The 12,163-nt window shown below is 57.7% G+C and overlaps 2 protein-coding genes across 3 annotated transcripts in view; one reads left to right on the top strand and one right to left on the bottom strand.

Moving 5' to 3' along the window:
• Positions 1-1,506, top strand: part of PKD1L3 (polycystin 1 like 3, transient receptor potential channel interacting) — an 8,512-nt gene extending 7,006 nt beyond the window's left edge. Inside the window, exon 10 of the mRNA XM_014525871.2 lies at positions 1,396-1,506. Coding sequence (XP_014381357.1) covers positions 1,396-1,506 — 111 coding nt within the window. The remainder of the gene's footprint in view (positions 1-1,395) is intronic.
• IST1 (IST1, ESCRT-III associated factor) lies at positions 951-6,806 on the bottom strand. 2 transcript variants are annotated; one of them, XM_025192255.1, is made up of 9 exons: positions 6,709-6,806; positions 5,818-5,998; positions 5,552-5,639; positions 5,240-5,323; positions 4,661-4,771; positions 4,067-4,258; positions 3,566-3,658; positions 2,240-2,285; positions 951-1,827 (listed from the first exon to the last, which is right to left on the bottom strand). In XM_025192255.1, the coding sequence occupies exons 1-9, from the start codon at positions 6,794-6,796 to the stop codon at positions 1,628-1,630; spliced, it is 1,083 nt and encodes a 360-aa protein (XP_025048040.1). In that variant the 5' UTR covers positions 6,797-6,806; the 3' UTR covers positions 951-1,627. The 2 variants fall into 2 exon arrangements, with proteins under 2 accessions (XP_025048040.1, XP_025048039.1); XM_025192254.1 differs by lacking the exon at positions 2,240-2,285.
• Between the last annotated feature and the right edge of the window lie 5,357 nt (positions 6,807-12,163).

Below are 12,163 nucleotides of genomic sequence, written 5' to 3'. Positions count from 1 at the left end.
GCCCGCAGCCGCGCCGCCCTGAGCCCGCCTCGGCCCCGATCTTTTTCCCGGCCCCGCCGTCCCAATAAACGCGTGCTTGGCAAGGGCGGTCTGCGGTGCTGCGACGCGGGGCGGGGCGGGAAGGTAGCTGGGTCCTGCGGGCGGGGGAGCTGCGAGTCCCGGGGAGCCCCGTGGGCCCGAGCCAGCAGCACGAGGCCCCGCGCAGCCCGAGCCTGTGGGGGAGTAGGGCCCCGCAGTAACTGCCTCTGCCGCTCCCAGCCCAAGCCGGGCACTCCAGGGAGGCTCGGTGCGTTGGCACAGGGGGGCAGGGGTGGAGGGGAGCTGGGACCTCCCTGAGCTGCAGCCCCCAGCTCCCTGCCCCACCCTGCAGCCAACACTGTCAGTTCAACAGCACAGGCTCCCACCGCACCCATGCCCTGACCCCTCCACACACAGGCCAGGAGAGCTACAGCTCATGGCGCAGGCTGGCCCATCCCCACCTCCCTCCACTTCCCTTAGAGCACCACCACCTCCAGGTACTGGCAGCTGCTGCCCCCCTGCATCAGGCACCTGCCTGCACAAGAAAGGGAGGAGTTTGGAGGGTTGGTCAAGGACTCCCAGCCAGCCTGCTGCCTCCCCCCAGGATAGGGGGGCTGAGCTCTTACTGCCTTTGGCACAGGCCCCCTTGCCCAAGGGAGTCCCACAGCCAGGACCAAGGGAGCTCAGGAGCCCTGCGAGACACCAGGAAGTAGCTCCTGGGCAGGGCATCAACCCCCCAGGGCCTGGGTGAATATGCCCCTCTGCCCTGCATGTTAAATTTGTGCCCAGGACTGGCCCAGCGCGGGGTGTCAGGCCCCACACAAGGGCCCAGGCAGCTAGGAGGCTCCTATAGAGAGGGAGAGGACCAGGACCAGGACCAGGGCCATGCAGAAGCAGCCCAGTAATTCCCCCCAGTGCAAGGCTGGCCCAAAGAAGCACACCTGCCCCGCTCGTGCTGCTTGTGGCCTGAGCCTTTATTAGGAAGGAATCTACCCAGTACAAACCCACTGAAACCCATTAGAGAAAAGCGGAGTGAAAATATTATGTACAAGTACATTACACCATGGGCACTGCAGGGCTGAGAGGATATGGGGGGCACAGGGCACAGCCAGCCCCGCACCCTGCTCAGGACAGGGCTAGAGTGCAACACCCACCTGCTGGTGCCCTGCCAGTGCACGCCCAAGGCCGGCGCCCAGGGGCCTGCCCGGTGCTGCCTCTCGTGGGGGGAACAGACCTACCCCTGTGGAGCAGCCAAGGCCATGGAGAGCTCCCTGAGAGGCCGGGAACAGGGAATCCCAGTCACCTTGCCCTGTGGGAAGGTCACAGAGCCCATGGGGAGAGAACGGGGAACATCACCCCAGCCCTGCACCCCCACAGACAGCAGCGGAGCCGCTCCTTGCCCCACCTCCAAGCGGCTCCAGCCTGCACCTGCTGGAGCAAGGGCCTGGGAAGCAGCAGCATTTGGTACAAGCACAGCAGAAGAGCTGAGAGGACAGAGCATTTGTTTTCCGTTAATACAGGACCCGGGTGCTAGGGGAGACCATTTGGAGTGAAGCAGCCCAGTCTGAGCTCCTGCCCCGTACTGGAGCCCAGCCCAGCCCCCTTGGCCTCACGTCTTCTTCTTAAGCTCCTCAAACCTCCGAGAGAGGTCGTCAAAGTCAATGTCTTCGGAGGCAGCACTGCTGGCACCTGCAGACGCAGCAGGCAGCGTGTCTGGCACGGACGGTAGTTCGGGCAGCACGAAGTTGTCATGCAGGTCTGGTGCTCTGGCCGCGGGCTTTGCAAAGGTCTCTGGCTTCGGCCCGGGACCTGGTGAGGGCAATGGGGCAGCGTTACAAGCGGGGGATCAGTCCCACCTCCCACTCGCCCTGTGCTCACTGCTCCCACAGGTGCAGAGCCAGCCCCACTGCCCCACGAGGGCTTCTGCATTGCCTGCCCACCCACCGCTGCCAGGGAAGCACAGGGATGGGCTGGCTACCTCAGCCCACAGGGCCTGCTCAGAGGGAGCCACACTGGGGCAGACTGCGCTGCTAGACACAGGCCTGCTCCTCTAACGCGCCCTGCTCTGTTTCCCTTGAGCCTCTGCTGCAAGGTTCCAAACCTCATCATCCCCTCTGTCACCAGCGCCTGCTTTGGGCCCCCCTCCCTGCCATCTCCAACAGATGCATCCTTCTCTCAGGGTCCCAGCCAGCCCAGGCCCCCGAGCCCCTGCCACACTCACCAGCCACCTGAGCAGAAGGCACGTCCTGGTCAGGGCCAATGTCAATCTGGAACAGACAAGCTGTCACCATGGGGCCAGGCCTCCCCCCGGGCTGCCCACATGCCTGGGCCACCCAGGTAGATGTGCCAGATGAATGCTGTCCTGGTTAATCAGGACTTGGCACCTGCACAACTTGTCTTCAGCATCAAGGAAGGAGGCTGCCCCAAGGGAGGGATGAATCACAAAGGCCCCTGGCATACGCGCTGGGAGGACTCATTCCAGGTCAGAACAGGGAAGGCACTGAGCTGTAAATGGTCCCGGGGCAAGAAGCCAACAGTTGCTGTTGCAGCTCTTATAGACACTGAGAGCAGGCTGCCCCCGGCCTTACAAGGGCCAGGCCCAGGCCCAGGCTGGGAACATGGAGCCTGAAGATGGGGTGAAGGCGACATGACAACAGGCAGCTTCCAAGAAAACAGTGACTGGCTGGGAGAGCGCATGCAGACAGGCCATGCAGAGCCCTGCCTGCCCCTCTGGGGCTGGGTGCAAAGTCAGCAGCAAGGGGGAGTTTGCTTGGTGCAGATTGCACCGTTTCCAGCAGTCCCCGAGCTACATGTCTGGTGCCCAGGGAAAGCTGCAGGAGGCAAACCTGTGACACGAGCTGCAGGGCTCCAGCCTGCCCGTGGGACATGCAGCCTGTGCAGGACAGCTTGCTGCAGCCTTCTGATCTTCACGGCCAGACACTACTCTGCGTTCTGGACACTGGGGCCCCTGGCTCAGCCCTCTAGCAAGCTCCCTGCCCCATGCAGAGGCTCCTGCATGCCCTGTGGACCAGCATGCCACCAAGCAGTACACAGCCACCCCCAGGTTAGGGATGCAAATACCATTTAAAAATGATTCTTTTAACCTCTTCTAATTATATTGGTTGAACCCTTACCCTGTAACACAGCAGCTCCCACAGCTGCTGCTAGGAGGTGGGGAAGCCCAGCCAGCCAACACAGGCCAGGTGAAGCCCCACCCTGGGAGGGAGCACCCTGAACTAGCAACCAGTTGCTGAACTGATGAGTCATTAGACCACCTCCCTACTGTTTTCCTTTTAGACTATGGGTATTAGCCCCCCCCACCCCCCTCCTGCTGCCTTCTGGTTCCTGCTGAAGCACCCCACAGCTCCCTGGCTTTCCCCTCTTCCCTGACGAATGGCACCCACCCCAAACTAAACTGGGCTTCTCGGTTAAGCAATTAATCCTTTAACATCCCTATGGGAAAGGGTTGGGAGGAGTACACCCAAGAAGCTAGCCGTCTTCTCAGTGGCCCTCAGTGCCCTCCTCTGGGACTGGCGCAGGTACTTACAGACTCGTAGGTCGGGGGCATGGGTGGTATTGGAGGTGGGTGAATGTTGGTGAAAGGCTGGTAGGTCCCCACAGGCAGGTGGTTGAAGTTCTCCTGCACAGAGAAGCAAATCAGGTGTTGCCAGCAGGGGCTGTGCTTGCTCCCACACCAGACCACCCCTGGTGCCCACAGCAGTGACCCAGGGGCCCAACATCACAGCATCACCAAGCACACTGGTCTCAGAAACACTGATCAGAGTCATGGACAGAAACTCGCCCTAGGAGGCGACCCACACTAGGGAACGAGACATCCATCAAGGAAAGCAGAACTCAGTGTTCAAAGCATCTGGGTGCAAGAGAAACGACTGCCTGGGAGCTTTGGGACAGGCACTCTCCCCAAAGCCCGAGCTGCCAGGTGGGCAGTTCCCTGGGCTCCAAACAGATCTGCACCACAGGTGCACTGGGGCCCTCCCCTCAGAGCACACATGCCCCATGCAGCAGCAGCCAGCCGAGAAACACTTACCGGTCCCTTGGGTGGTGGGTAGGAGAAGGGGGGGGGTGGTGATGGCATGGGCATGGGCATAGGCATGGGCACAACTCCATCAGCACCCATCATCGGGGCAGTGAACCCACCGCCCCCCCCTCCACGGCCGCCTTTCTTCACGTCATCTGAAAACCCGATCAGGTCCGCCTCACTGCCGGCAGGGGCCTCGGCCTGACAGGGAGGAAGAGGCTCATGTTGGTGGCCACAGCAACCCCTGCCAGCCCTGCAACAGGAACCTGGGCCTGCGTGGGCAGGCCACAGAAATGGAGCACAAGGAGTCAGGACTGACTGGTACCACAGTCCCCAGAGGGCCTGTGTGAGGTTGGGGCCCTGGATATTGCACTGCAGACCCAGCCTACGGGGCTGGGGTGGGGCACGGCCCCGGATAGGGCAGCACAGGCTGGAAGGGCCTGGGTGGAGAGGGGGTGCAGGGCAGGGGATGGGACATGTTTCAGGGATGCTGCAGCTCGTGGTCATGTCTGCTCCTCTTTTCTCAGAGATGCCCCAGCACCAGGGCAATGCCTCGGGCGTGGGGAAGGGCATCTGGGGAGGGGCAGCCTGGGCCTCACTCACCATTACCACGGAGTCGGGCTCATAGGGCACATTGTAGTTCTTGGCAATCTCGATCAGGTACCGCTCCACCAGGATCTTGGGGGGAGACTCCACACTCAACTTATGCATCAGCTGCAAGGCAGGGACACGGCTCTCAGGCACTGTGCCAGCACTGGGGTGTGGCTGGGCTGTGACTGGCACCTGCAGAGGCCAGGCCTGGCCAGGACCCCTCTGTTGGGTGCTGGCACCAAGGCTTCTGGAGCCATCCTTGCCTGGGAGCAGCTGCCAGGGGATTCTGCCTGAGGTGCAGAGCAAGGGCTCTAGCTGCCTTGCTCCTCTCTGGCCACAACAGTTTAAGGGGAGGCCTTGCCCCTGGCCCCAAGCAGTTCTGCAGTGGTGGCTGCAACTCTGCAGCAGGGACATCCCAGCTCTGAGCACTGCTCTCCCCAGGGCTCTCCCAGGAACGATGCAGGCACCACATCCCAGGAAGCAGCATGCAGGTCCGTGCTAAATGCATGCCACAACTGCCCCAGAGAGGAAGGGTCTGCTTCCTGCCCCCACCCTGTGCTCGGCTGTCACACCGAGCCCCCCACCGCTTACCCTGTCATTGACGGTCCCGATCTGGTTGGTGCGGCACAACTTGCCATACTCCTTGCTGTACTTTGCGCACAGCTGGTCTGCAACCTGCAGCAGGGAACAAGCCTAGAGTCAGAGCATAGTGACACCCTGGGCTCCCCAGCCCCATGCAGACCAGCCCTAGCAGCAGCGCTTTGCCTTCCCTGCCTGGGGCCCCCCGGTCAGGCGCCCCGCAGCACCAACACAAATAGGAGGCACCAAGACCTCCCTGGGAGTCGCTCTAGACAGCCCTGACCAGACACACCACCCTGCCCATCTGGGCACTGCCCTACTCACGATTTTCAGCTCAGTTACTTCAGACTGCAGCCGTGGGGCAGCCCAGATCAGTGTAGAGACAGCTTCTGCCAGGCCAGAGTCCAGCTCCCTAGGAGAAGGCCGGACAATGCGTTAGCCATGTCTGCAGCCCATGAGCTGCCCAGACCAGAGGATCCTATCGCATAGCCAGGCCATTCAAGAGGCCTCATGGACTAAGACCCAGACCCGGCCATCCCTGTGCAAAGGGAAGCCCCTGCCCCACGGACGCCTGATGCCCAGGGCCTTACTTCATGGACTGGATCAGACCAAAGCGAGCCAGAAGCAGGTCGCAGTACAGCTCCAGGATTTCCATGGCTTCCACCAGGTAGTCCTCCCGGATGATGTGCTCCACCCGGATCCGTGCACGTTCATCCTTACCAGCGGCCAAATAATCCGCAATCTCCTTCCGTGCCTTCTGGGCTAGCTCCGCTGCAGGGCAAGTAACAGGGTCATGCCAGGGGCAAGGGCAACCTGCCACCCCTGTACTCCAGGCCCGCAGAGAAGGGACCCCTCCCAGTCCTCTTCTCCTCTGCCCCACCCAGGCTGGGGGCACCCTTCCCAGGCCTGCCCTGCCCGGGGGTCACGCCCTCACAGTGCAGGCTCCTCCGAGCAGGACCTGGGTTCCACACCTTCCACAAGGCCCCTCCTGCACTGCGGTGGGTACGGAAAAGGACTGGGTCTCTCCCCAGTGCCTGGTTTGTCCAAGTCCAACCCTGACCCAGAAGGGGCAGCACAAGCTCCGCAGATCCCACCCTGCTGCACATAATCCGCTGCCTGGGCTAGATGAGATGAACACTCTGGTTCCCAGGGCCCCTGCAGAAGGGCCAAGCTAGAAGTGGCTACAGCCAGATTGGGAAGACCCCAGACCTCCAGGGCAACTGGGGCCTTCAAGCCCCAATCCAAACCCACTTTCAGAGTGTGTAGAGGGCACAAGATGCTGGCCATGACGGAGTGATGTAACCTTCCCTGCCCTGAGCCCCCACCTAGTCTGTCAAGCACCGGAGGTTCTGCCCAGAGAAGCCAACACCCTTTGGGCAAGCAGAGGGAAACAGGATGGGACTTGCACAACCTGCTCACAGCCTGCCCTAGCAGCACTGAACTGCGTGCCTGGGCTCCCCCCAACTCCCCCTTTTACTCACTTTTCTTCTTCTCCAGCAACTTGAGGCGATTGATGACGAGTCGCAGGTTGACCCGCAGGCGCTCAGCCTTGAACCCAGAGCCCAGCATGGTGCACGCCCTATGGGGAGGAGAGAGGACAGTCACTGGGTCTCCTGCTGCTGCCAGGAGATGCTGGGAGAATCCACCCCTGTACTGGGCAGAGGTGCCCACCAGTGCCAGCCCCTGCCTGCTCCATGGAGGCACAGCCTTGCATTGCACTGACAGAGCACATATGGATCCAAAGCGCCCATGAACAGTATTCATCAGATGCACGGCACGGCAGCCCTCAGCTGTCCAGCTCCCCTCATGTCCAGCACAGACAGCAGGGCTGTAAGGTACTGCACACTTCAGTGGCTTGTGCATACAACAGGCATGCAGACAGCTGCTTGCATCAAGGCACACTACAGGCAGCTCAGCAGCACTGGCAGAGGTACAACACACGCTGAGGTATGTGGATGTGCTGAATGTGCACGTGCAAATCAACTTTATTTTAATTGAATCTAACAGTACCAATGCATGTGGAGCTTTATTTCAAATTCATCACAGACTCTGTGCCCACAAAAGAAATGCGGCAGTGCTGCAAGTAGGGAAGGCAAGGCAACGACATCACCTGCAGCAACAAAACGCAGCCCAGGAAAGGCTATTTTAGACCAACCCTTGACAGTATGGGACCAATTAGCTATGTTAATGTAGCTCAGTCCTCCCAGGCAGAACTCCTGCAGAGACCAGCTCCTGCTCATCCCCAGCTGAGGATGAGTACATGGAAAACAGCCAGAATGAGGAGAGGTCCATAGGGCGGCACAGCTGCAAGGGGAGAGGAAGAGTCTGGAGCCATCCACAGGGCAGATGCTCAGCATGCCAGGAAAGCAGAATGCACAGGGCCGAGGGGGACGGGCAGCTCAGCCGCGCGTGCAGGGAAGTCTTCCTACAGGAAAGGGCCAAGGGAAGCAGGGGCAGGGAGCAGACTGCAATAAGGGGAGAATGGCACGCATGGGGAGTGAAGAGGAAGATGCAGGAGCTGGGGCTGGAAATAAGGAGCAGGTTGCAGCAGGAAGTCACTTCTGACCTTTGTTTTTTCCTCTGCGAGAAGCTATTCCTGCCAGAGGCGGCAAGATCAAGACACCACAAGACACAGGCACCGTCAACACAACCACCAGATCAAGCATAGCCTACGCACAGATGCTGGAGAATCCTGGGGTCAGTGTAAGCCAACATCAGCAGAGCTAGAAGGGTCTAGGGATGGTGCGACAAGTCACAGCAAACCCTTGAGTCATCTCTGTTCCCCTTTGAGTGACCCAGCTCAGCATAAGGATGCTTCAGCATATGTGACCTGGAGGCTCGTGTGTGGCAGAACGAGAACCAGGACAGAGGCTGTTCCTGACCAGTACCTGTAGCCAGGCAGGAGAGGCCGGGAAGTGAAACCCCACTGGCCTCAGAGGCTTACGCTGGTGCAGCAGTGTCATTCAGCAGCAGGTTATGCATGTGGCAGTGCGGGGGCTCTACTCCTGCCTGGCACACAGCTGGCTGCTTTCCTGCTCAGCCTCTGTCCTTTGGCCAGCACAGAGCTGCAGGGTGACATGGAAAGGGGGAGCTTGTGAGAAGGAACTTCTCACCACCAGAGCTTCTCTCGTCCAGAGAGACAGGCACCCTTACATGGCCAGCTCCGAGCTCCTGAAGCTGCTGCTGCTGCAGCAGCAGCAAGTCCCAAGGTCAGCAGCCAGGCAGCCCTCTCCACCCCTGCCTGAAGGGCAGGGAGTCATGGGGAACTCAGAAGCAGAGAGGATGGGGTAAGTGGTGGGTTCAGGTATAAAAGCCTGGCTACAGGGTTAAGGAGAACCTTGTGAGCTCTTCACAGCTGGATGCAATTAGCATCATCTCCCAGTCTGAAGCCAGGCACCCTGGGGCCGTGGTCGAGGGGACTGGAGCTGCTGAGCAGCAAAATGCCTCCTAGAAACATGAAGCTCTCTTACACAAGGAGTCTCCTACTTAGTCAGGATCTCCCCCCAACCCATTTTCACATTACTCGCATCCAGACTCTCCAGCTAAGCCTCTTGAATGCGTCCCGCAACAGCAGAAGGTGTCTAGAAGCTTTGGCATCACTCGTTTCAGCCTATGCACGGTTGTGAACCTGCCTTAAAAATCCTGGTGATCCTCCTCAAATGATCTGTGGCTAAGTAGTGGTAACATAAAAGGAAATGCACAGAAACAGAGAGGCCTGGTGGAAAGATGTGGAGTAGCATACCATTACATAAAGTGCTCAGATAAGCTGGAGAGCAAAGATGGCCAAAAGAAACGCGACCTGTGAGGAAGGCTGAAGGAACAGGGTATGCTTACTTAGCCATTCTGAAGAGTGTTTTGGATCAGCCTACAGAGCTGGATGCTCCTGAAGGATCAACACTGAATTCATTCATTTTCAGGTTTGTGCAATAAAGTATGACGTAATGGAGAGCGTCTCCTTCCAGCGAGAAGGGAGCTATCACATGGGAAGGTGCTGACTCACCCCAGTGCCAGTCCAAAGCTCAGACGTCATGCAGTTGGTCTAATTTTGAATGTGCCAATTACTGCGTGAATGAGTTATGTGGCTGTCAAGACTGACCTCCAATGATCTGGATGCCAGTAGGAGGACTAAAAACTATGATTTTAACATGCACGAGGGCAGTGTTAAAGAAAGTGCAATTTACAGCATGAGACAGGGAAACGGCCGATCACTCCCCAGGCTGGAAAATGTCCTCAGTGAGAAGATTCAGAAATGTATCCTGACCCTGTTGTTCATATCAAAGAGCAGAGTCTGAATTGGGTTACCCTGGGGGAGGGAGGTTGGCTGTTCTGCCCTGGCTGCCACAAAATAAGTGCAGAGCAAAGCTCCATGGAGAACTAGGCCTTTGGCTGATCTCTCATGTGACAAAGCAGCAGGGTTCTGGGAAGCAAGTACCCCTCTTCTCATCAACAAGTCTTCACCTTCTCCAGGAGCTCCTCAGATGTTTCCGGCTTTTCTTGATGTAACTTTTTTACAGAGGTAAGCAGAATGACTTTAATCAAACAATACATCCAGACGAGAATTACCAGGCTCTTTACAGTTAGCCGAGTTAAAAGGCTAGGATGCTGACAGAGCACTGCAGCATACTAACCCCTATTGAAATGTGGCTCATGTCATGTGCCTCTTGTAATCTTAGCGACAGGACAGACGTCAGTAACAGCCGCTGCTTCACCACGCTTCCTCCGGCTTTCACTGTGCAAAGCCCTGCCATATTTGAAGAAGTATTATTTTCTTTTGCCATAGTCTGGAAATAATTAAGCCTATCACACCTAATATAAGTGTGTACAAGGGAAATTTTGCATGCAATCCTTCATTTTTTTAAATGATGGTATGTGAACCAATTGCCAGGGAGTCCTGAATACTCTAACTCCTCCTTGCTGGCTCTGTCACTACCTTCCTCCAAGCAGTGAAACCAAATCACAGAAGCCATTCAGTCCGAACCACAGTGATTGATCAGTATGTAAGAAAAGGGGGGACAGTTCAGTGAACTGAAGTGCCGAGGCCTGTGATAAGCAGTGCTAAGAAGATGACCCCAGGTGAGAAGAGACAGAGCTGCCCTGCTCCCTACTGGAGACAGCCAAGAGATCATCATCTGAAGAGAAATGGGTGGGAATACAGAAATCTGAATCTGCACTGTAGAAGCTCCTCGACACACAGGCACAGGAGTCTGAACTTGCCCCAACTACAAAGACAGACTCCACAGACCCCGTATATAGTATATAGTTTGGAGAAGCTTGTTTTGGCTTTTGTGCTTCTCCTGAAAAAATAAAAAGCCTCCAGAGTCATCCTGGATGCAACACAAAGTCTGGAAACTACTGATATAGAAACATATTTGTATGCTACAAGTCAGGGCTGCCCCACGTACCCCCAGGCCATAGGCTGCACCCAGGGCTGCCCCCCCACAACCAACTGTGCCACACACTTGAACACTCCCCTCTTCCTCCCCCTCCCACCCTGTACTGTATCCCACCACACACGGAGGCTCCCCCCGGCTGCGTTGCGCTATGCCATGTGTAGGTGACCCCCCTGCACAGTGCGTTGTGCTCCACACCACCCCGAGGCAGAGCACAAAAGGTGGAGAAGGGAAGGGGAGCCTGGAGACTGACTGCCACAGGAGGGAGGGAGCCTGGGGGCCCCAAATGAACCCTCGCAGGCTGAGCATGGCCCATGGCTGCCACCTGGGCAGCACTGCTGTGAAGTAATGCAGCAGTAGATGCAGTTACGTAGCTATTAGCCTTCTGTAATTCAATTATGCTGCTGCAAAACAAACACATTCGTGGAGCTTGAAATAAGTTACACAAGATACAAGCAATGTACATGCCGTGTAGCATATGCCGTGCACAAGTGAATATGTGCACAAGAGCACGCCCAATGGGTAGCCACTTCCATTAACAGCCCACTCCATCCTGTCCAGTCAGTACAAGGAGAGCCCTGTGGCCCCTTCCGTGCCAGACAACTTGTGCCGAGTTGCACACCTTTTACTGCTGGAGGAAATGGTTCAGGTTTCAGGTTATCTTTCTGCACTGCCCTTCTGATGGGTGAGTCACACACCAGGAAGGTATGCAACTGGAAAACCTAGGGGCCTTGGCTTGCTGACTCCTAGCTCAGAGTTCAGGCTGTTAGGGGAATATCTGACGCGACTTCTCTCGTGAGTCTACGAGACAGCCCAGAACTGGAACTGCAGCGGCGGTCGGCTGGCAAACGAGAGACTGGCAACGGTGCAGCCCAGGCTCCCGCATCCCTGCTTTTACTGTTTAATGGCGGTCATGCTCATAGGGGCAGTTTCCACACCGTCTGTTACACAACGATCGCAGCTTTCAGTGAACAGCACGTTGTGTTCAGGAGCAGTTCTGAGAATACGACGAGCAGATCCGAGATATGGAGGAACTTAAGCACAAGCCCTTGTTTTCGGACAAACGCAATGTGTCAGACACGCCATCCTTGGGCCGAGATTTCTCCCGCTTGGCCCGTTCAGGAAGGCTGGTAAAACTGCCCTTCCTCAGGTTAGAAAGCTGCTGTCACATAAGAAGTTTCAGGTTTCAGTACAACCGAAGGAGCAGTTACAGAGAGGAGGTCAGAGCTATTGTGTCTCCCACCCTGAGGAACACGACTCAGCCACACGTGGAAAAGCTGGCTGCAAAATGAGGTCGATAACCCGCTGCGCGGGGCAGACGCTCCGCACAGTGACCCTTCCTCAGGCAGCGTGCGCTGGGCGGCGTTACCCAGGCGCATCTAAATGCTTCAAGAGACGGGGGCGGGGAGGGCCTGGGGCTCTCTCCATCTTATTCTGCTGCTCCCCAGGCCAGGAGTCCAAGCAGCACCGAGACCTCCTGGACGAGCCAGCCCCTGGCAGGCACAGAAGGCGAGAACTGCCCCGCGGCAGCAGCCACGGCTCCGCC

This window comes from Alligator sinensis, unplaced genomic scaffold, assembly GCF_000455745.1.
Source record: "Alligator sinensis unplaced genomic scaffold, ASM45574v1 scaffold1060_1, whole genome shotgun sequence".
In the NCBI taxonomy this organism is placed as follows: domain Eukaryota; kingdom Metazoa; phylum Chordata; order Crocodylia; family Alligatoridae; genus Alligator; species Alligator sinensis.
Note: the sequence above shows the minus strand (reverse complement) of the source record. Positions and strands in the feature narration are given on the sequence as shown.